Source organism: Penicillium paradoxum (genome assembly GCF_028828445.1).
Source record: "Penicillium paradoxum strain IBT 22861 chromosome Unknown utg000007l_segment0_segment0, whole genome shotgun sequence".
Classification (NCBI taxonomy): domain Eukaryota; kingdom Fungi; phylum Ascomycota; class Eurotiomycetes; order Eurotiales; family Aspergillaceae; genus Penicillium; species Penicillium paradoxum.
The window spans coordinates 1911005-1934292 of record NW_026643185.1 but is presented as its reverse complement, the minus strand read 5'-3'; the positions used below and the strand labels follow the sequence as shown (position 1 = coordinate 1934292).

The 23288-nt window shown below is 49.0% G+C and overlaps 11 protein-coding genes across 11 annotated transcripts; 5 read left to right on the top strand and 6 right to left on the bottom strand.

Moving 5' to 3' along the window:
- Positions 1–1313: 1313 nt before the first annotated feature.
- Positions 1314–2639, top strand: N7457_008280 (uncharacterized protein; the record flags this gene model as incomplete). The annotated part of the gene is made up of 1 exon (XM_057179323.1): positions 1314–2639. The coding sequence occupies one exon, from the start codon at positions 1314–1316 to the stop codon at positions 2637–2639; it is 1326 nt and encodes a 441-aa protein (XP_057027709.1).
- A 53-nt stretch (positions 2640–2692) lies between these two features.
- Positions 2693–3629, top strand: N7457_008279 (uncharacterized protein; the record flags this gene model as incomplete). The annotated part of the gene is made up of 2 exons (XM_057179322.1): positions 2693–2806; positions 2862–3629. The coding sequence occupies 2 exons, from the start codon at positions 2693–2695 to the stop codon at positions 3627–3629; spliced, it is 882 nt and encodes a 293-aa protein (XP_057027708.1).
- A 1798-nt stretch (positions 3630–5427) lies between these two features.
- On the top strand, positions 5428–9350 carry N7457_008278 (DEAD/DEAH box helicase; the record flags this gene model as incomplete). The annotated part of the gene is made up of 2 exons (XM_057179321.1): positions 5428–6517; positions 6586–9350. 2 exons carry the CDS (start codon positions 5428–5430, stop codon positions 9348–9350), a joined length of 3855 nt encoding a protein of 1284 aa, XP_057027707.1.
- A 1766-nt stretch (positions 9351–11116) lies between these two features.
- Positions 11117–11775, bottom strand: N7457_008277 (med21 domain-containing protein; the record flags this gene model as incomplete). Its single annotated transcript, XM_057179320.1, has 2 exons — positions 11117–11674; positions 11734–11775. 2 exons carry the CDS (start codon positions 11773–11775, stop codon positions 11117–11119), a joined length of 600 nt encoding a protein of 199 aa, XP_057027706.1.
- A 144-nt stretch (positions 11776–11919) lies between these two features.
- On the top strand, positions 11920–12894 carry N7457_008276 (uncharacterized protein; the record flags this gene model as incomplete). The annotated part of the gene is made up of 1 exon (XM_057179319.1): positions 11920–12894. The coding sequence occupies one exon, from the start codon at positions 11920–11922 to the stop codon at positions 12892–12894; it is 975 nt and encodes a 324-aa protein (XP_057027705.1).
- Positions 12895–13082: 188 nt separating this feature from the next.
- Positions 13083–13796, bottom strand: N7457_008275 (kinetochore Spc24 family protein; the record flags this gene model as incomplete). The annotated part of the gene is made up of 3 exons (XM_057179318.1): positions 13083–13260; positions 13313–13710; positions 13770–13796. The coding sequence occupies 3 exons, from the start codon at positions 13794–13796 to the stop codon at positions 13083–13085; spliced, it is 603 nt and encodes a 200-aa protein (XP_057027704.1).
- A 262-nt stretch (positions 13797–14058) lies between these two features.
- N7457_008274 (mitochondrial fission 1 protein) lies at positions 14059–14737 on the top strand (the record flags this gene model as incomplete). Its single annotated transcript, XM_057179317.1, has 4 exons — positions 14059–14074; positions 14130–14148; positions 14235–14328; positions 14408–14737. 4 exons carry the CDS (start codon positions 14059–14061, stop codon positions 14735–14737), a joined length of 459 nt encoding a protein of 152 aa, XP_057027703.1.
- A 332-nt stretch (positions 14738–15069) lies between these two features.
- On the bottom strand, positions 15070–15771 carry N7457_008273 (beta-class carbonic anhydrase; the record flags this gene model as incomplete). The annotated part of the gene is made up of 3 exons (XM_057179316.1): positions 15070–15303; positions 15383–15522; positions 15711–15771. 3 exons carry the CDS (start codon positions 15769–15771, stop codon positions 15070–15072), a joined length of 435 nt encoding a protein of 144 aa, XP_057027702.1.
- Positions 15772–18306: 2535 nt separating this feature from the next.
- Positions 18307–19761, bottom strand: N7457_008272 (putative aminotransferase family protein (LolT); the record flags this gene model as incomplete). The annotated part of the gene is made up of 2 exons (XM_057179315.1): positions 18307–19000; positions 19082–19761. 2 exons carry the CDS (start codon positions 19759–19761, stop codon positions 18307–18309), a joined length of 1374 nt encoding a protein of 457 aa, XP_057027701.1.
- A 764-nt stretch (positions 19762–20525) lies between these two features.
- Positions 20526–21804, bottom strand: N7457_008271 (bZIP transcription factor; the record flags this gene model as incomplete). Its single annotated transcript, XM_057179314.1, has 2 exons — positions 20526–21671; positions 21727–21804. 2 exons carry the CDS (start codon positions 21802–21804, stop codon positions 20526–20528), a joined length of 1224 nt encoding a protein of 407 aa, XP_057027700.1.
- Positions 21805–22121: 317 nt separating this feature from the next.
- Positions 22122–23017, bottom strand: N7457_008270 (uncharacterized protein; the record flags this gene model as incomplete). The annotated part of the gene is made up of 2 exons (XM_057179313.1): positions 22122–22442; positions 22511–23017. 2 exons carry the CDS (start codon positions 23015–23017, stop codon positions 22122–22124), a joined length of 828 nt encoding a protein of 275 aa, XP_057027699.1.
- Between the last annotated feature and the right edge of the window lie 271 nt (positions 23018–23288).

Genomic DNA, 23288 nt, shown 5'->3' with positions numbered 1-23288 from the left:
GAGAACGGTATGGATCCGTTGGGTGTCTGACGCGCGGAAGAGTTGTCGGTAGACAAGTCGTAAGAAAACTCACGATCCTGTGACGAACCTGATTTGAGAGCCGGGTCGATGGGCGACGCCCGATAGAGGGTGGAAGCCACCGTGGAGGGGAAAGAGAGATGTCGATTGAAATCCGGCCTTGGACCGAATTGAAGGGGAAACGACGGGTGTCAAACAAATCGCGCGACGGTTATGATGTAGGGTGACTTTTGTGCAAAGACTTGGAAGATATGGGGCTATTCCGAACCAATTTCTCACGACACTCGATTCGAAGTTTTGAGCAATGATAATTGATACTGGAGAGCAACGAGAGGATGAGGGTTCCCGGAAAATATCGTTCCCGAGCAAATTAAGATAGAAACAAAGAATGAAGGTCTAAATTAGCGACATGATGGCCGAGAATAGGTGAGGGTAGGGGTAGGAAGAAGATGCAGAATTGATAAGACGCGCGATAATAACAATCGGGATAACGATTGCCCCAGTATCAGCCATTATTTAATACGGCATGTCAGGGGGCGTCCACAGTAGATATTTGGCGTGTAGAGAACCGGAATATATTGAATCTATTTGCCCTTGTGCGTCTTCTGGAGTTGCGCCTCTCGATGTCAAAATCAAAACTGCGTGATAATCAGTTGATACTGCAGGATCTCATTTGCCTATGGGCGATCCGACTCCTACATAGACCGGTGTTATGCATATCAAATTTCCTGCACCGGAGCGGATATTGGCCAGCGTGGCGGCTTTACCGACACTGACCATATAGATGGAGCCATGATCCCCTGAATATCCCAATTGGTGAAAGAAGGGTCCCATATGGAGATCAATTGCAGTGCTGGCCAACATTCACGCGTTAATTACGTTGTTCAAATAGCATTCGATGAGCATCCAAGACCCCTTTTGATTAGGGGGTGGAGCTAGACTGTGGCGGTGCGTAATCGCATGACGGTTATTAACAAGGCGGACTCGCCGGGAGCACGTATCGGACCACATTCTGCCTTTGGTCGCGCCACCGCCCGCGTAAATTAGCTGTAATCATACCCCGGTACGCCCCCCTTGGGCGCCTGGCCATAGGTGACACTTATTTCCAACTGCATTGGCTCTATCGACTCTCTATTCTATCCACCAGCGGTCTTTTCCTCCTCTTCTCTTCTCTTCTCTGTGATGGAGTAAACCTTCCCCCTGTTCTTTCGTTCTTTTGCCGGCCTTCCTTTCTTTTTTGTACAGGCTGTTTTGCCCGTTTTCATCTTCCATAGATCCAACCACCCTCAATGACCATGCCGAAGACGCGGCCTGCGACTTCGGGCTACGCCCGGCTCGCTCAGGCCGAAGAGGAACGAGGCTATCTTCATGATGACTCGGAGGATGATGAAATTGCCGCAGTCTCAACAGTGTCTACCTCCGCGCCCCGATACGCCCCCATCTCCTCCCGAGCCCAGATGCAGGCGTCCGGTCTCCACACATCCTCCGGCCATCGGCGCAGACACAGTGGTTTTCAGTATCCGCAGGGACGTCGGAATTCCGGAGTAGATATCAAAGCCATCAATGCGCGTCTCGAAAAATGGGCAGATGAGATAGCCGCAAAGTTCAAGATCAACCGAGTCAAGGGCAAGAGCTATGAGGAAGAAAAACTCGAGATTTACCATTCAGTCTTCCAGGCTCCACCTGGTGTCAATCCAGTGAGCGCTGAAGCTCTCGAATCCGAAGAGTTTGAAGGCGAGCAACGGCGGGCCCGCGCCGAGTATGAGGAGATCGTCGAAAGTGTGCGCCTCGCAATTGAAATGGACATACATCCTCGTATGATCTCACAAGGAAGCTCGGGCAGCTATTTTGCTCGAAATCCCGAAGGGAAAGTGGTGGGTGTCTTCAAGCCAAAGGACGAAGAGCCGTACGCCTCACGGAATCCAAAATGGACCAAATGGATCCATCGCAACTTGTTCCCTTGTTTCTTCGGTCGCGCCTGCCTAATTCCAAACCTCTCCTATGTCTCAGAAGCCGCGGCGTACGTTCTTGATGCACGCCTGCGCACGAACCTGGTCCCCTACACCGGCATTGTGCGACTATCCTCCAGATCGTTCTTCTACGATTTCTGGGACCGGAGAAAGGCATGGAAAGGCAAAAAGACGCTGCCTCCCAAGGCTGGCAGTTTTCAGGTCTTCCTCAAAGGTTTCAAAGACGCCAATATCTTCCTTCGCGAGCATCCTTGGCCCGACCAGGTAAATACCGGGTTCCGCGCCGAGGATGCACCGAAACGCAAAAGGCGTCCATGGAATGAGGCTTGTCGGCCTTCAGGGGCGCAATCAGACGATGAGGATGATGAAGACCCAGGCTATGTACCTTCACCATCCGGTTCGCACGAAAGTGCTGAGCGTCGATTTTACTGGACGGAGAATTTGAAGCAATCATTCCGCGAGGAGTTAGAGAAGCTTGTGATTCTGGATTATATCATGCGAAATACCGACCGAGGTCTGGACAACTGGATGGTCAAGATTGACTGGGGGACAGAGCAAGTTTCCATCGTTGCCGAGCCTCCCAAAAACACCGAGCCACAGCCGAAACATGATGAGGACGATCTGATGCCTCCCCCCGTCCTGTTTCTGTGAACTCAAATGGCGCTGCCAAACCCACTTATCATCCCTACAAACGGCATGAAACCATGATGGCTGTCAGTCGCACAGGAACCCCACTAGCATCCTCTGAACAGTCAGCTTCTGTCCAGCTTGGTGCCATTGACAACAGTCTGTCCTGGCCATGGAAACATCCTGATGCCGTAAGTATTTTGAGTTCTTGGGATGTTTCAGCCTTTTGAAGCTAACGATGTGCAGTGGCGTAGTTTCCCCTTCGGTTGGCTTTTCCTGCCTGTTTCCTTGATCGGACAACCTTTTTCGCAGAAAACTCGCGACCACTTCCTTCCACTACTTACATCTACAGCCTGGTGGAGCGGTACACAAATGGCCCTGCGCAGCGTCTTTGCGCAAGATGATGACTTCAAAGAGAGCATGTTCGCTCGACAAATTGCTGTCATGAAAGGTCAAGCCTGGAATGTTGTGGAAACATTGAAGCAACCGGACCATGGTCCGCTAGAGTTGACTCGACGGACCCGGGTCTGCGTGTGGGATGATTTGGTTGACGTCCCCGTTGCTATTCCAATGCGTCCGCCTTCCGCAGACAAGCAAAGGACCCGATCTATGAATTACGACCCTGATGAAGAAGAAATGGATATCGGCGCATCCGCATATTCGCAACCAATCCCAGAATACGACTTATTGGGATTGAATACGTCGCCAAGCGACCTCCCTAACCCAAACCGGTTCGAACTCACCCGTGGTCGAGCTGATGCTGACAGCGAACGTGCTGATGGTTCTGTTGGTAGCCCTGCGACTATAAATGACTTTGGCCACCGAAACACCGACGGTTCTGGGCGCTCTCTGGAGGAGTGGCCTTCGCTTCCCCCCGTCCGCAAAAGCATCGCAAAAATGACGGTTCCATGTCCTGGCGGCTTCCCCATGTCAACACCTTTGGCAGCGACGATCTTGAAGGCGATCTTGGCTATGCAGTCGCAGAAGGCATGGAAGGCAACCAGCGCAAGGTGATTGTTGAGCGTCTGGAAGCCGTCAAGAGTAAAAATCCTGTTTTCACCTGGTGTTAAAATTTGATTGATCTTGTATTGCCCTTTCACCTCTTCACATCTCTGCATTAATTCTTTTTTTTTTCTCCACTGAATCCCCAGCGATCTGTGACAGTGTTTTTTTTGCCGGGATATATGTTGAGCTCCCATTCGTATGGGCAACTGTTCTCAATTCCCGTTTCAAATTTTCCCTGTGCCTTTTTTTGTGTGACATTTCACACGAGTCCTTTGCTGGACATGCTCATGACTTGGGGGAATTCCGTGTTGTTGTATATAGACCTTCTCTGGTTGTTGAGGTTGCCTTGGGCTGTGGCGCATTTATTTAGCGATCTGCCTCATGTAGCATATTGATGAGACCTAATTCTATGATACCTTCATTGTCTATGTCCTCGATCACTACTCCGTACAATGAATCAACTGCGACAGTGTGCAGTCACATGTGATCGACATGTCACAAGACATAGATTCTGATTCAGACTAAACCTAGGGTGGTGAGCAAGTCATCCAATCGACTTATAGCCCATGTCTAGTGCTTCATGGCCAGGGGTATTCTTCAATACGTAAAGCAAAGCTGCCACTTGACTGTGCAATTGATATTGTATCGTGAGACAAACATTTTCTATGCCTAAGCCATTTAAGCGCCAGCAAACACGGGATATTTTCATGGCCTCGGCAATTTGGCCGTTGTATGGACCACCATCCATACAGATTCAAAGAGTATGAAACACTGTACGGAGTTTAGCAAAAGGTACTGCGAACATGAGGTCTAATAACGAGATCCACTATAGAAAATGACCGGGGTCGGCGCGGGGACATAGTCGAGTCACGCGTCTGGCCACACCTACTTCCAAGGTTTGTCTTGCATGAGCGAGGCTGCCTAAGGGATTCACTCGTTAATTCTCCTGTTCTTTCTGAGCCTGCATCCTTCTAATTCATCTCATCACGTTCGTTTGCACCTTCAAGCGCGTGGACTGATAAGCTCTTATCGGCGGGTTTCTCCGAGGCACCGACTTCTGGGAATCACTTCGTCATTTCGAGTTTCTAGTTTCGAGTTGCCAACACAGGCCGACCTTGACTCAAGACAAGTCACGCGAACAACGAGAATACTCGCGATACAGAATCTTCTTCGATTCATAAAGCGCTATCTACGACTCGGCCCTACTCACAATATCCCTCGGCGAGGCAAACGACGAGGCACCGCCTGGATTGCGACCAAGAAATCGACGTGATACCTTCTAGGATACCTGGGTATATAAGGCAAACATTGAGACCGCAGTGCAACTAGCATTGCCCAAGAGTTTCTTGCGTGTCTCTCACTTTCAATGCCGCCGGAGATTTCGCGATTTCCGCGTCTGGAAGACGCTTCTTTCGTTGGCCAGACCCTTTGCGCGACCACTTTGCTTCAAGGCTAGCCTTTTTTTCACACAACATCAAAGCTTGAGAAGCTCGTATTTGATTGATTTGCTATCACAAGTAAAACTTGCAACAAGTCAGGCAGAATATCAATCCCAAATCGCAGTCGCTTGTCTCTCATCCCAAACTACCTGACACCACTGCGAATACTACTGAAACTTGACCTTGATCACATAACTTACCAGTATTGCGCAACCCGATCTGTGTACCCGCTCCACAACAAGTGAAACAACAATTTAGCGCGGTTGCGTCTCTCATAAACTGATTTCCATCACTTTGCTTTCACAGCACCTCGCCACCGTGAACCCGACGACAGTTTATACCGAATCCCTCACAGCAATTCAGACAGCATGGCCTCCCAAGCTGCATTGTTCTTGGATCCCAAGGGATCCAAAAGACGAGCTCAAAGCACTGGTAATTCTCCCGCTTCTCTATCCCCCGCGTGTGATTTGCTTCCCATGGACCCTGTCGCAATGCCTTGCGTGTCATGCCCCGGTGAACCAAGGACTTGGACTTTTTCAGAAACTGCTTCCCCTGTTTTCCCTGTTCCTTGTTCTAGCGATTCTTCTGCATCATCCCAGGCCAATGCAATGGATCGCGAAGAACTTCTTGACTCGGCTGGGGCTATCCATCTTAATACAGAGATGGACAATCGGCCTATGTCTGCGGATATGGTTGATCCAGATGTGTCTTGTGTCTCTTCTGCCACTCAGATAGATAATTCCATCAAAAGTGGAGAGATTGTTGCCCCAGCTGAGTCTTCTGCCCCTTGTGATTTGCATCCAATTGGCCTATCTTGCTTTTCTTCCCCCAATGAAGCTTCTACTATTACATCTCCCCAGCCAGACCCCATGGCTCTCGGTTCCCCGGATTTCCCAGGCTCACTTTCAGAAGGTACAGGAAAACATCGAGTAAATGGTTCATCCCCTGCCCCACCCATGGCTCCCGCAGGCACTGTAACCATTTCACGTCTTCACCAACCACATCTTCGCGCGTCGCCAAATGTGTCACCGGAAACCTCCACTCCAGCTCTGAATTCAGGGCCCAATGTGCAATTCACCACCATTCATGACGAAAGCGATGAAAGCGATACCAAACGAAGTTTCTGCGAGATCAGTGATGATGATAAAGACAACGTTCATCGTCCCAATTTGATCGAAAACGTCTACGATGTCGAAGCGCGGAAGCACCAACTGACAAAGAAAGTAAAAACCGAGCATGATTTTGAACAGAAATCCAACACACCCAAAGCATCGATCTCAATTTCTGGAGATAGCGGACTGGGGAAGTGGATGAAAGCGGAAGATGGAAAAACAACCCCGACTTCTACTGCAACGGCCCCGATTCCTGAAGACAGCGGACTTTGCAATAGGGTCAAGGAAGAGGGTGGAAAGGCAACATCGATTGCTACTGCATCCGCCGTTATTGATCTAACAGCAGGTATGATATTATCACATTTTACCCCAGGATTCCTCCGATTTCTTTCAATTAAGCTGACATCTCTCAAGATATCGGCCATACACCCAAGGAAGATGATGAGGTGCTATGCACTGGTTCCACAGATCTCGGCGCCCAGCGTGTCTGCTTTGGCAAAGTTGATGATGCAATGATCATTGCCCATACGGTCCCCAAACCAGGAGCCTGTGTGTCCAACGACTTCTCTCACAATTGGCCATCTATTAAATTAGATCTGCAACGCCAGCGAGTCGAAGGAAATTTCCGAATTGATGTTGCAGACCCTCATGGCCGAGTTTTCGGTACAGTTGACCCTAAAACGGCACGAGCTCTCTGTCCACTCCTAGACTCTGGAATAGCCACCATGGAAGTGACAGGCGTGTTGGATACCCGAAAGGCGGCACCGAATGAAGTAATTTGGGGCCCCACCTCAGGCATATGGCGTGCAAGTCTCAATCTCTATGGCCAACGAAAGCATGGAGAAGGTGTCGGCAACTTTTTGGCTCATCGCAATATCTGGCTCGGAACTCCAAATTTCGTGGACAAAGGGGTGACTGTATTCAACCCACACGCAGAGCGCCGCCGCCAACTTGCCGCTGATTTAGAGCGTCCTCAGCCTGGACCAAGCATCCGATACGAATCGCGCACTGCCGAGGAGGCCAATGATGCAGTCATGAAAATGTTCGACCAGCTCGCCAATGTGAACATTCCGACGATGGAGCCGTCTAGTCACATAACCACACCATTGCTTCATCATCAAAAGCAAGCATTGTGGTTCATGACAGAGAAAGAAAAGCCTCGCAAATTTGGATGGAAAGAAAAAGACAACAATTCCTTATGGCGCATGGTTCGTACGCCTAGTGGCAAGATACAGTACCGTGAAATCATCAGTGGCCTTATTCAAGAGCACAAGCCCGAGGAAGCCCTAGGAGGCCTGTTGGCTGACATGATGGGCCTTGGCAAGACTTTGAGTATTCTTTCGCTGATCACAGCATCACTCAAATTAGCTGGTGAGTGGACGGAGATGGCTCCTAATCCTATTCTCGTTCGCCAAATTCCAGGAATCCGCAACACGCGGACAACTCTTTTGGTTGTCCCGTTAAGTGCAGTGAGCAACTGGGTTACGCAAATCAAAGATCATCTCAAGCCACGCTCCATGACCTACTATGTCTTCCACGGCCCAAACCGCACAACTGATTTCATGGAACTTTCGGAGTATGATATCATTATCACTACATACAGCACCATCCTTAGCGAGATCTCGGGGCGTGGCGCCAAAAGCGGCAAGCTCAGCCCTTTGACAAGAATGAATATGTTCCGGATTGTTCTCGACGAAGCCCATGTCATCAGAGAACAAAATGCAGCACAGACCAAGGCGATCCTTGGTCTTCACTCCGAGCGTCGGTGGTCAGTCACTGGAACCCCAATTCAAAACCGCATGGAAGATCTTCTGTCCGTGACCAGGTTTTTGCGCATTACCCCTTACGATCAACGAGCTCAATTTTCCCAACATGTGTACAACCCGGTCAAAAATGGGGACCCGAATGCACTTACCAGATTGCGAGTTCTGGTAGATTCATTCACCTTACGTAGAGTCAAGGACAAAATCAATCTGCCGCCCAGAGAAGACAACATCGTCACACTCCCGTTCAGCGATCAAGAACAGCAAGTGCATGACTTCTTCCGTGCGGAATCGCACGTGATGATGAATGTCATTGCAGGTGAGGACAAACGCAAGATAAGCGGTCGGATGTATCACCATGTTTTGAAAGCCATGATGATCCTCCGCCAAGTCAGTGCTCATGGAAAAGAGCTGCTCGATATCACAGATCGGGAGAGAATCAAGGGATTATCCGCCCACGACGCAATTGACTTGGAGGACAGTGAACCAGACGAAACCCCCGCAGTCATAGACAAGAAGGCATATGAACTCTTCAGCCTCATGCAGCAAAACTCCGTTCCCCGCTGCGGCAACTGCAATCGAGTACTTGGTGAACAGACAAATACAATGGGAGCTAATCATCGCGACTCTCCAATGGCCATCTTCCTGCCATGTCACGATGTGTTCTGCCCCGATTGCTTTTCTGGCTGGAAACACGCTTATGATTCTGGTTTTGAGACCCAGACCCGGTGCCCTAGATGCGAAGGCTGGAATCCTCCGAAATACTCCACAATCACCCCTGCTGGCTTCGAGGAATACGAGGCTCAAATGGAACGTGATCGACAAACCCGGAGACTCGGCAAGAATCTCGGCGAGTACGAAGGGCCTCACACTAAAACTATTGCGCTCATCGATTACCTCAAGCAAAGTGTCGAGGACAGCAAAAGGCTCGTCGGCCAATCGCCTATCAAGAGTATTGTATTCTCTGCATGGACCTCGCACCTGGATCTCATCGAGATCGCCTTGCATAGCAACGGACTTGACGGGTTCACCCGACTTGATGGAACCATGACCCTCGCAGCACGCACAAAGGCACTCGAGGAATTTGCCAAAAACGATAATATCACAGTCTTGCTGGCAACCATTGGTGCTGGTGGTGTGGGTCTCAATCTTACCTCTGCCTCGCGGGTCTTCATCATGGAGCCCCAGTATAACCCAGCTGCCGTTGCTCAGGCAATCGACCGTGTCCATCGCCTTGGTCAAACTCGCGACGTGCAAGTCTTCCAATTTATCATGAAGAACAGCATTGAGGAGAAGATCATGGAACTCGCCAAGAAGAAGCAAGAGATGGCAGACACGAGCTTGAACCGCGGAAAGCAGAACAAGCGGGAGACTGATGAGGCTCGCATGCGTGAATACCGCAGCCTCTTCAAATGAGGTCTGTTAATCTTTCATCTTTTGAGCTATTTATGCCCATCTGTCCCTACAACATACGTCGCTTTTTATTTTCGTTGCCACTCCTTTTTTTATGTTTTGCCCCAATCCCGACGGCTGGCTGGTTTCGTTTCATGATACCCGGAAAATGAGAAGGCGTTATTATTTTATCATTACATATTTAATCCCTCTTATGAGATCTTATACCGGGAGTTGTTTTTATTCTATTTTCGTTGCTGCTGTCTACAGCCCAGGATGAGAGCACTACTATTCGCGAATTTCCTTGCTGTTTCCATAGAGCTGCTTTTTTTCCTTTGGTCTTGGTGTGCCATGCATCTGCTTCCACATATTTGCCGATGCATTAGATTCTGCGCATATTGGATTGTTCTAAATAGAATGAAGACGCAGGTGGAATATGGTCATCTGGCAAAACGTTTTGTTAATCATGTTCTAGTGGCAAGCTATATATACACATCTAATGTTTATTGAAATGAGATTCTATGTCCGATGGAAGGTTTTATGGCATCAAATACGTTATTTACTCAACAATCGACAAGTTGAGATCCTCATGGACGCTAAACAGCTTGCTCGTAATGAGCAGTAGATAGATCAAGTCTTCCGTATGAAGCCATCCAGCACTTTGTCGAGCATATCACCTCCGGACACAATGAGCCATCCGTCTTTCCGACTATTAGTTGAAAGAGTACAAGCAATGGATTGCCGGAGAGTTATGTATTACTCAGTTCGGAGGAAGAGTATGGCAAATGCTTGACCTCATGGAGTAAATTCACACCCGACAATAAAACAGCGTAGCACCATAGGTCAAAAGTTCATGTAAAGTACATCTACTTGAAGAAGCCTCAAGTACCGCGGAAAAGGTTCAAGTTCTCAAGGTCAATTTCGTCCTAAAAATATAATTTGCTCCCATAAGATGTTTTGTGATCTTTTCGGCCTTCTTTCTAGTGGTTGCCACGGAGTATATCCAAGGCTATTGATAGTGTGAATGGCACTCGGATGCAGAACATGCAAACAAGACCCAACATACAATCCCTGGCCATTGAAGGGAGTTTAATCCAAATTTTCGAATCTCTCTCGCCAGCTCTCATTGATATAGATCCTCCTGCACATTACCTCCGACCATGCATCCCCACGTATGGTGATAGCAGCAATGATTCCCATAACGGCACATCTTTAGGATGAGCTGGGGTGAGTTGAAATATATCGGCTGTAAGTATATCTTGACCCATCTCACTTTACTGGTGTTCTATTTCTTTCTGGGGGGGTTGATTAGTTTTAGTTTGGAGTCCGGACAATGATGCCTCGTTCTCTGATGCCAATACACGCCCTAAATCGAGGCATTGAAAACTGGGATCATTGGGTTATCGAGTTGAGCTTGCAGATATCATGAGCAAAAGAATGGAAGCCTTCAGATCAAAAGGACGACCGTTCACATCTATAACTAGGTAAATTGAAGACATAGGTATCAGATGAGACTGGTATTATGCAAGACAAGCAAATTTCGAATCCGATAGCCGATGCAGGTCTTCGTCGCGGGAACTGAAATTGTATCATTGTTGACTGTTCATGAGATGTATTCAAAGTGCCTGTGCAATTGATGGGGACAAAAAAAAGAAAAAAAAAAAACATATCCACCACATAGCGCCGAGAAAAAGAAGCAAGAAAAAACGAGAACCAGCGCCATTCCCATATTGGTTCCATATAACTCCCAGAGTGCAGATATAGCATGTTCATCCTGTGCACATACAAAATCACTTTTGACCAAACCCATCCCCATGAATACCCACAGCCACAGCACCGAGAACACTCTCTAGTCGAGTCCTCAGCTTCTTCAAATCACGCACCTTCGCAGCACGTTCCTTCTCCACGGCTCGAAGCTCCTTTTCCAGCTCCCGGATTCTAGCCTCTTGCTCCGCTTCGGAAGCGCCAATTCCAGGAAGTACAGAAATGAGGTATTCAATCTGCTGTTCCTTGATAATCAGATCGCGCGCAAGCTCTCGCTGCCGGCTTGCGAATGTACGAGGCGAGTCCGGCGCGGGAGGAAGATTTGGGTCGTCGCCTGTAGCTGGATTCCCTGGCGCAGCTCCGGGCTGTTGAGGAGGCGCAAGCGGGGGTGATGCATTTCCTGCGACTGCGGCTGCGCCCCCCACTTTGTTTGCGATGGCTGCTGGGACTGGCGGCGATGACGAGTTCTTGGTCATCTTGGCCAGGGCCGGGGCTGCGTCAGGAACATTGGGGGGTGGTACTGTTGGAGCATTATCGTGGTATGTGGTGAGGTAGCCAAGTGTTGCGTAGAATTGGGTTGCGAGCTGTTTGGTTCGTATGGTGAGCCGGAATTTGAATGGAGGTGCGGCGGAGGGGAATTTACCTGATCCAGACAGGTCTGGAGCTGCGTGAGAATGTCGGCCATAGTAGCAACCCGAGGATACAGTGAAGTAGGCCTAGAGTGTTTTGCAGAGTCAAAAGAAATCAAAATGTCGAGCGAAGGAAGCGGAGCAAATGCGGAGAGAAGCTCCAATGCGGTGAGACGTGCTTTTCTTCCTCACACCACTCAATGCGCCTCTTGCAACTACGCCATGGCCTTGCTGCCGGACATTCTCCCTTGAGACTTAAGAATACCCGTCGCAGCTTTTCTAGCTCCCGGGTTCATCATGAGCTGACACCGTTCACCCGCCGGCTCTTCAAACTACCCTCAGCCCCAGCTCCACCTTCACAACACCACAATGACCTGGCGACGTTTCTCTCCTATGCGGATCGTACTTCTCTCCCAGTGAAAAGTACTGTGCACGTCGGTACACACTACGAGTATACCGTCTTGGAAACCCTACGTCGTTTTGCGCTCAGCCTTGACCGCATCGGCGGCCGCGACGACGCCGGCATCGACCTCGTTGGCACTTGGCACCTCCCAGAACGGGAACGAGAGCGCGCGCTCCGTGTATTGGTGCAATGCAAATCTCTTAAGGCTAAAGTCGGTCCTAATATTGTCCGCGAGCTAGAGGGAACCTTCCGCCAGGCACCTGTCGGGTGGCGCACGAACCAGACAGTAGGTGTGCTAGTGAGCCCACGCGAGGCAACTAAAGGTGTTCGTGATACACTGGCTCGGAGCACATATCCATTATTCTGGATGATGATTGAGCGCGATGGAACCCTGAAACAGGCGCTTTGGAACGCTCGGGCTGAAGAACTTGGAATCGGGCCTTTAGGCGTCGAAGCGCGATTTAAGCCCACAAAGGAAGGCGCCGAGTCAGGCGCAGTCACAAAGGAATTTGTGCTGACCTGGGATGGTTCTGATATCCCTGATATGGACCAGGTGGAGCACAATCTCAATGGCTTCAAGGAGCAATGGGTCGCATCCTGGGGCATGGATTTGACGGAAAGTCAGAAGGGCGAGCTACTTGATACTGCAGAAAGCGTTCTCCCGAATGATCTCTCTGCTGAACTGGTCAATAGAACGATATCGGATGCTGACCGGACGAAAGTTCTTGAAGCCTTCAAAGAGCGACTGCAACAGCAACTGGCGTCCGAGTGAACACCTCACTACTTTGAACCATGATATATTCAAACGGCCGTCTAGCCGAGATGTATAAAGAAGAATTGTACAATTCATAAGAAAATAATCCAAGGGTATAAAAACACCAACAATTGCAAGACGCAACTTTCAGCCTCCAAAATAAAACGCCGGAGTACCAACACCCACATAATTTTCCGTTTTCATGATCATCCTTGCATCGTCGACCAGAAGTAATTTGCGTAGAAGAAGCGGGAGAATTTCGGATCGATATTGACGACATGAACATCACCCTTGCGGCTGTTACGAATGACCGCGCGGTTGAAGTTACCCGCCTCATCGGGCTCGATATCAACACCGAGAGAGCGGAAGATCTTGAGTCGTAGGCTAGATGGAGGTTAGCAGAAACTTCATCACAGACTGGGAGATAGGCACGCACATTGTCGCATCATCGGCCTCGCGCTCTCGCCGTGTCGTTTCGTCACCCTCGAGGCCTTGAGACTCTAGGTCGACCAGTCGCTCTTTGAGCATTTCCAGCTCACTTTCCAGACGCTCACTCTCAATCTCGAGTTCCGATGCAGCCTTAGCGATGCGAAACTTCTTGGTGTCCAATTCCACAATCTCCTCCGCGTGTTTACCCGAATCGTGAACCGCTACGGCTTCCTCATGCTGTGTGGAAAGGGAATTCAGATGGCGTGAGAGCTTGCGCAGGGAGGACTCGGCCTCGCGAATGCGCAGGTCACGCGCCTGCTGCAGTGTGGAGAGCGAGTCATTGATGCGTGTGACAGCTTGTTTATCGGGGTGGATGTTGAAGTTCCCGATTGTGTGGTGGATGAGCTGAGAGTGTCAGTAAGCCCGTTGGACAAACTATTGCAAGCAAAGAGAGCAACACATACAGTTCCGGGGTCTTCGTCGAGCAACATGATGTCTGTTTGGTGGTTAGAAATGTCGAAGTGGAAAGTCGGTTGTTTTGGGTTTGTTGCGGCAGCAACCGCCACAGCACCGCCACATGTGTTGCTCCTCCGCAAAGTGACGTTGCGCTTGTGATTTCTCCGTCCGCCTTAGCTTTGCTCTTGACTCAACGCAGGCACGACTATTGAATCTTGACAAACTCCTGCGAATTCACAAAATCTGTTATCCTCGTCAATATCTATCTATTGAAAACCCACAACGTCCTATTTCGCCATGTCCAACCTTCCATGTAGGTGGCCTGATCCGACTGGTGCCTGATACCCGAAGACTGACTCGATTTGCAGATGCCGCTGATGCCGAAAGGTGTGTTCTCCATGAGAAAACAAAATTTGCAATGATTCAAAAATCATCACTACCGAACCGTTGGAGCTGACTTGCCAACCGCATAGTCCCTTGAAACCCGCCGAATTACAAGTCCTGAGAGCACAGTACGAGAAAGAGGGCGATTATGTTGGAATCCAGACAAAGTTCAACTACGCATGGGTAAGATCCTCCAGCTTTGACTCGGGGTGCCTGCGCTAACCGGTGATCCCCGCCCATGCGGGGGCGGTGTTGAGTACAGGGTCTGATCAAATCCAACGTCCGTTCCGAGCAGCAAGAAGGTGTTCGCCTGCTTTCAGAAATCTTCCGCGGCGCTCCAGAGCGGCGACGTGAGTGCCTCTATTATCTGGCCCTCGGCAATTTCAAGCTTGGAAACTACGGCGAAGCCCGTCGATACAACGATCTGCTCCTCGAGAAGGAGCCCGCAAACCTCCAAGCTGCCAGCCTTGGCGCGCTCATTGATGATAAAGTCGCCAAGGAGGGTATGGTTGGTGTTGCCATTGTGGGTGGCCTGGCCGTTGTCGCGGGTGTGGTTGGTAGCCTGTTGTTGAAGGGAGCCAGAAGACGGTAAGCACTTGTTTGCTATTGGCGTGGCCTACGAAGGTTATGACCACCGCGGGGGATATCCTCGTTTCTGAAAATTAATCACCTATGTATATTCTTTGTCTGGGTCTTGATTCATTGGCCATTGACGATTTCTTTTATTATCGGAGCATCCTAGGGCGTTCTTTTTTTGTCTCTACTTTCTAAGCCACCAATATGGTGGTATCACTACATACGCGCCAACTCGTACATGAACAAAATTTAACCTCATGCGTACATCGGCCCTCCTATCAATTACTTTGAATAGTATGGCATCCATGGATTACTCGCTGACATCTTGGTTTAGTCCACCAAAGTCAATCACTCATTATCCCCAACTTTGACAATCTTTCCAGTCTCAACTTCATACACATACCCTGTAATTGGAACATCCAACACAAGCGGGCTGTCCTTCAACAGCTTGATATCGTCTCGGACACTCTGCTCAAGATTCCCGAACGGCAAAAACGCAATGTGGTCAGCATTCTGGTGTAAATCCGTGCGAATTTTATCTCGAATGACTTCGTCGGTGAAAGTTAACATTCCACAGTTTGTCTACAAAATGTAAGCAGACATTCGTCAATTCAAGTCTAGAGCCGAAACTCGTTGTCAATAGCCCATGGGGGATACGTACGTGGTGTACGATAACGATCTCCCGGGTGCCCAGCAGCTGCTGTGAGATGATAATGCTGCGTAATGCATCGGAGACCCTACCGCCAGCATTGCGAATCACATGGGCGTCGCCTTCTTCAAGACCAAGGGCGCGAGCAGGATCTACATCGAAGTATAAGCCTCATCACGTATATCGGGGCTGACAGGGACGATATGTACCAAGACGCGCATCCATGCAAGCCACCACGGCTATCTTTCTAGAATCGGGTAAATCGCATTAGGGTCGAGGTAAGGGTTAGAACCAGCACGAGCGTTATTGACGCACCGTTGTGGGGGTAGCTGTAGATCACCCTTGGTGAAGGACGCGACATAATTGGCATTAGCTGCTTCAAATTCCTGTGCGACAGACATGGTGATGCTGGTTCGTTTTGAATATATTAATTCAGTAGGACTTGAGGGTTGGTGGTATATAAAGGAGCACACCCCGCTCCTGGTGTGATTTGTGGTAGGAAAGGCAACATATTTTACCAATCGTTCTCAAGAGCCATGATAACATTATATTGTGTCTGCAAGACCAATCTATATGCAAGATCGATCAATAATGGCTGACACTGATCTGTTCTAAATACATAATGTACATGTATGTACATGTGGTGTATGAGGTACTTAGTTAGGCCATTGTGGTTAGTTCAGAAAAGGAAGGTCCGACCCAACACTTCCAGTCGGGAAAGAGCGCTCTCATGGCTCTTTGCTGCCTTTCGCATTGACTCTGGGCAACCCGACTGACCTGCCATTCTGCTGCCCTCATCATCCAACCTCAAACCTCGGTGCTCTCAATTTCCCACACATCAACCTAGCTAAGAATAAGGGCTACACTAAACTATCCCTCGCTACACTCGTCTCAATCGAGTCTGGTAGAGTGGGATCCGCCGCCTAGATGTGTCGGTCGCTCCGAAGAGCTAAGCTACATCTTAGCCAAAGGCAATGTGACCAACAAACAACTTGCAGAACAGTTGGCTCTCAATTGCGATATCAAGTCCATCACCGGCTCCATACCTGAGGACCCGGTCCCTTTGTCCCGATGGAATTGCGATGAAACTCCGAACAACCCGAAATTTCCGACAAAAGGTCAAGCTAGAGAAGGAGGAGACATTGGTGATATGGTTCATCTACACCTAGGCGACGGTCAACACATAATATCCAACTCGCTGCTGCCCAGGAAACCGCGTCGGCGCTACATCGGCCGAGTCAAGGTTCTAGAACGCGTGGGTCATCTAGCTTACAGGCTAGATCTGCCCAAATCTTGGCTAGCCAGGAGGATACATTCTGTCATTGGCGTCGCTCACCGCGAGCCCGTCCCGCCAGGCGACGACCCATGGGGCTGCTGGCCAGCGGATATCCATGAACCCACACACGACCCACGTTTCCCGGATGACAACCCAACAGCCGCTGTGATGTGGGGTGCATCGTGGGCAAAAGAGATATGGCCCACCCGCGGCCGGCCCCCTACTCACGGTTCTAGAAGGATATAGCCCTGGTCTCTAGTACGATGGGCCATGAAATGAGAGAAGCAACCTCCCCCAAGTCTTCGAGCTAGCCATAGCTGTGGAATAGAGAGGAATGTTACCTCATGTCGGCTATGCACCTCAAGCCATTTCTCTACATAAAGAAGCCAAATTGCCTCTTGGACTCACCGGCCTATTCTGAGTTGACGCATTCGAGCCTTCTTGCAGATGTTACAGATTTTATCAGTCTCGCTGCACATCCTCCTTCTCAACCGGAATTTCATTTGCCTCGGGAAAGATTCAGATATTTATGCGATCACCCTCTTGTCAAGCCAAGCATGAGCCGAGCAGGAAGCATACCTACTTTGAAGTCAATCGCAGATTCTATAGACTAAGCTCATTCAACAGTTTGATTGACTCTTCAGTTGAATAATACATGAGCTCAGTCAATCCTTCGCTCAAACATATGGCTACCAGCCATAGTCACTGGCATAAATTGACTCTTGTGCACGAAGTGCGACTACCCCCAGAGTTGATCTTTGATGGCGTAGCGAATATCATCCCAACATCTACATAATCCAAATTTTCCTCAAGGGTATGCAACATGCCACCAGGAGGGAAGCATCATGCAATCAGGAGAAAAGGGCTCTCTGAACTCCGAAAATATCAATCTATCGGCATTTTTATAATTGCCGACAGATTTGTGATTTTGCATTGGAAAGAAGCTGACATTTGGCCGAGTAGATTCGTTTAGGACAAGCGTTGTTTTTTATATTGCTGTCTGACAGGTGGTGGACGGTACTGATTTTAACCATGACTATGAGCTAACTCTCAGTTCGCAACGATACATAAATCTCTTCGAATCTAAATGCCTTAGCCCAAGAAATATTCCTGAGAAATGGTCCATACTATAAGCCTCTTTGCTACCCTGTTTTAGTACATTCTGAAGGTTTCATTCGTGATCTTCTCTAATTTCCATTCTCGCTCTCTAGTGAAGGATTGAACGAAGCAGTGACTAAGTAGTAAAAGGAATTCGGCTGATAACCATCATGATGGACACCCGTTTAGAACATCGAGGAATAACCGCCAGACATAAGTAAGGAGACACCCACGACCGGATCAAATATCCGAACATTCCAAGAATATGTACTCGTTCTCATTCAAAGAACCCCGTCGTAACAGGCATATCATGTCAAAGGCATATAATAGAACCCAGCCAGTCTTGTCGGCGCATTTGTGGCTCCCGAGAACCCGTACGAGCAGTATGTCAAACCCTATGATATTCCAGTGTTCTGGTGAAGATACTGGTCCCACCTCAATCGGTGTCATCTAGGAATGAGATTGACAAGGATGGAATAACAAGAAAAAGCCAGTCCAAGCTGTCATATTTATAGCTATCTCTAGCGTCAAATTCTATCTGAAACCTCAGTACAACACCACTTCAAGCCTTGAACTCCTGCTTCGCAACCCGTTCACAAAGATCACGCAAAATAACACCAGCAGACTCAAAGTCACTCGTCTCCAAGTAAGTCTGGCCACTCAGACGAGTCCACAGCCACGGGCCATGGCGGAACACCGGCAGGAACGTGTTGTGATCATCCATAAGCTTGGTCTGAATCCAGGCGAATGCTTTCAGGGCATCTTCCTCCGACAACACAACCAAGGGGGTATGCTCGAACGACTCGGCCTCCCTCCCAGCAGTAGCGACAGCGATGGGTAGCCGGACAGTAGTCATGGCACACTGGCGCATGCGGCTCTCCTGACCTGGCTTCAGGTCGGGTTCTTGCATAACATCGGTACCAAGCATGGCAGCGATGGCGTCGGCGCCTTCATTCGCAACACGCTGTGTGTACTCAATAATGGCATCCTCACCTCCACAGACTTCGGCGCGGAATTTCAGCGCTGCTGCGATGCAGATGTATGCGGAGTCATCGCTGGTGGCGACGAACTCGAAGAGCTGCTCGAAAGCGGTTTTGGTTGCGGGTGCGTTGTGATCGTTCAGCACTGAGGGGGCAGTATCCGGGGATTCTGGAGCTGGAATGAAACCCCAGGATGTTGGCATTGTGGTGCGCATGAGATGTTGGTTACGCTTGGGGACGTAGAGAACTGCACAGCTGCGGGGTGTGTAAAGCCATCTAAAGCCATGTTAGGATTTGGATTTCGCACAGTATTCGCATTGATGCGAGTCTAGGAGATGATGATGGGGATGGTCATACTTGTGACAGTTTGATACGAAGAAGTCAGGTTGCAGCTTCTCCATATCGAGATGAATGTGGCCGATACCATGCGCGGCGTCAATGACGCTCAGAATACCTTCTTCGCGACAAATCGCGGTAATCCGCTCAAATGGGAACCGCACACCCGGGTTACTGACGATGGCGTCGAAGACACTGGCCCGGACTTTCAGTCCCTCTTCGCGAGTCTTGCGAATGACCTCGCGGAACCGGCGTTCTAGCTCATCCTCGGAAATCGGAAACTGGAAAGACACTTTCCGGGATTGCAGAGAGCTGTGCTCTTGTAGCGAAACGATGCCTCTCTCAACGGCGCCGTAGACGGGCTCGAAGTAGATGAGTGCCTCGCCCGGTTGGAAGGTTAGGTTGTACAATACCGTCGCCACACCGGTAGTCGCATTCTTGACAAACACGCACTCATCTCGCTGGGCGTTGAGGATCTTGGCAACATCTTCACGAGCTTTATCTAGGTACTCGGCGTGGTATCGGCGAATGTATGGATCGGGCCGTGAATCGGCGAGATCCATGAAGGCGCGCTGTGCGTCTTTCACCGGAATGGGATGGGCACCAAAAGAACCATGGTTCAAGTTCTTGTAAGCTGGATCGAAGAGCCAGTGCTTCAGCATCGGCTTGCCGAAGGGCGTTAACTGGCTTGTTGAGGCCATGATGTGGTTTTGGGATGCAAATAGCGCAAGAAGAAAACGGATAGTTCGGAACGCCGCAACTGCAACGATAAAGGCGCGATTCAAATACAGGAAACGCGATGACTCGATTGAACTCAATGATAGCGTTCTCTCTGCTTCAAACCGTTTGAGGGGTCAGTTCTGAAGATGAGGTGAGTCAGACCGAACCAATGAAGATTCCTGCGATGCTACCCGCAGATCCACATGTCGCCGAAAGGCGTCGAATTAGCCCTACACTTTATTCGCCCATGACAGTAAATGACGAGATTGAGAGTATTGATGAAGCCTGCTCCGGTGACTACTCTTCACTGTTGGTAAGCAGCATCGCCTGGTGTCATTGACTAGTTTGAACCTCAAATCGATGGATTGATCAGCATGTCATTTGAGCCGGTGTCGTGCTGTATGCTATATGGCTGGCTTCGGCAGGTCTAGTGCCCATTACAGCTGGTTTGACATGGCATATACATACTAACAGTGAGCTTTCGCCATGATTCTACATCAGATGTGTAGCTTGGTTTGTGATTACATCTGAGCACGTTCTACCAGAATTGCTTGCTTTATAGCTTGTAGGCAGAGACTTACATGGCTAGTATACATGTAGAACCTGTGTGGACGGGCAAGATATCATTGTGGAAAGCTTGGGGCAGTGAGTGCTGGTGCGACTAAGAGATCGTGGTCAACTTATATTATGGACTATCTGCTGTGTAGTAGTAGCTTCATTGTGCAATTACAGGTGGAAATCTATTTCATAAATCATACAGATTATCGAAAGTCCAGGCGATACTTTTGGTTGCCAGACGAAGTGCTTTTTCCACGTTCTGCCGTTGGAATGCCGGCCCATTCCCAACGCATATGGCTTCCATCGCGAGGACTTCAATGGCATTAGTATTCTGATCAAAGTAACCAGCTGCCGATAACTCACATTTGATGAAAGCCGTGATGTCGACTGAGGACGAGACTGAATACTCAGGACGACCAGAGGAATCAGGATAATTCTCAAAGATGGCTTGCTTATCGCATAGGTATTGTTGCACGCCATTCCCATCCATCCATTCACCAGAGGCAGATTCCAGTCCAATTTGCCAAATTCTAGACGGGATCTGGAGTTGTTCATGGGAGAATGTACTCATATTGGACCGTAGAATATGAAGCACATTGGCTTTGAGATCTGTTAAATCGCCAATCTTATCCTGCGTGACAGCATAAAAGCCCGATATGAGACGATTGCGTTCCGTCAGACTCAACATAGGACCAAAGACCCCCTCTAGTTTCGGATGATCGGGGCTGTTGATGAGGAGGCGGTATCCGTTGTGACAACAAGTCCGGACTATACGTTGCGCAATATTCCATTTTCTCTCTGGGGTTACATCTCTGGGGAGTAAATCTAGTGTCGATGGGGAGTCCGATAATGGCGGGCTGACATAGGGGAATTGGACAGGAGATGACATGACGCAACCAAATGGCATGGATTGATCTTGATATGGTGGAGTTGAAGATGCAGGCCAGCTTGTGGCAGCCGATCGAATTATATTTTCGACGTCTGTTGAGCTATCTGAATAGGAATTGTCCAGAACTGGTTTCGGGACTGTATTATTATCTGCAATTTCAGGGCTTGGTGTGGCGCGAACAATGGTGGCCTCGGTCGGTTCCTGACTTCCAGCCTTTGCAAGAGATGCGCATTTCTGAGTTATGGCTTCAAGTGCCGAGGCGATACCGGGATGTTGCGAGACAAGTTGCTCTTTTATAAGAAGGTCGCTAAGGGAGAGGAAAGAGTGGCCGAGATCTTCAATGCCGGTTTCTAATTCGTGTACGCGATTCTGCAGATTGCTGATCGTGGTCTCCTTTCGTTTGCGATATGCCTGCTGTGCAAGACGGAGTTGTTTGCGACGTTTCTAGAAATTAAATACGATCAACATGGCCACTCTGAAGCATTGGTGTACGACCCACCTCTAGCACCTCTCGATCGTCGGTCACAGTTCGAGGGCGACCGCGCTTGCGACCACTTTTGGCCTGATCTTCTACCATTGCTTGAGATTATCTGTACCTGTCAAATTATCGCGAATATATGTAAATGACAAATGCGACTTGTGCAGAGAAAGAGGCGAGGATTTAGTGATTAGATGGCCAAGCCTCGGGAATCGTGTTGAATAATCAAGAAATCGACCACCTTGGAATATCCTCGAATCTAATTGGTCGCATTGGCTCGTAGCTAACGAGTATTAATAGCAGAGACATTTATAACCGGGGTATAGGTAACTCCCTGTACAAGTCCCTCTGTTGTGAGAGGCTACGGATGAAGACATCAAGATGCATGATTGATGATGGTTCATAAAGCTATAAAGCTAAGAGCTGAGAGCTTTGACCTGAACAAAAAGCCTACTAACTGCATTCTGAAAATCCTCGCCATCAATATCCATATCGTCACTCCCCATGTCATCGCTATCCACCATCTCAATGTCCTCACTACCTATCTCAGTGTCTTCGTTATCCGTATCCTCCCTTTCTGTAGTATCCCCCCCATTTTCAAGTTCTGATGGAGAGACAAGTTCCTCAAACGCGAGCGATTGCAGCTTTGGCAGTTTCTCAGCAAAGGCCTCGAATCCCTCAATATCGAGAACGGTCGGTATTTCAACTAGCACATTCACCAATCTTGGAAAGACTTCCTAAAATGTTAAACAAACGGTTAGTTCAGCTTTTCTCCAGATTGAGATTGACCACCGATGAAACAAACCAGAATCCGGGAAGCCATATAGTCCCATTCACCCTGGTCCATACAAACGTTCCGATTGATATCAGAAGTCCCACTAATATGAAGGGTCCGGAGACTGGGCATCTTGAAATCTGGAACATAGACAAAGCGATGTACGCAGCCGTTGCAATGGCCCAGAAGAAGATCCAAGGTGTGTAACTGTGGGAAAATCACATTTTCCATGACCCCAAATGCTACCGGGCCCGCTTGCAAGTTATAGCTGCTCACCCTGGCTCTTTTGACAAAGTTGGCATAAATCTGGCGGCGGTTGATGGGGATCTTGATCATGAGTCTCTCCAGGGTGTCGCTCGTGCGTGTGTCGCTCCACAGGATACGAAGGGCTTCATGGCACCACGCCTTATCTACCAAGGCGCAATTTAGTAGATCGCGCTGGCGATGGGGCGCTGAATAGTCCATGTCAATCCAAGTGAAGATTTCACTCAAGATTTCTGGCAGGGCCAGTACTGAAGGACGGATGTATGTAGACATAGTGTTCTCGTTGCTTATTAGATAGTGAAATGGATTTGAACTGTTTATGAGAGAAAGAAGATATGGAGAAACCAGAGAGAGCTCGATTTTTGAAGTCTAGATGATCCTATATGACTATTATACTAGGCAGACTATCTGACCGGCCCCCGAACATTCTTCGGAGGAATAAACCATGGATACCAGATGCCTCCGAATTCTCTTTGAGAATTTCCGATATTTGTGCAGTTCTATCTAATGTGGGCATTTTCATAATCTGGGATTGCCGTAAGTA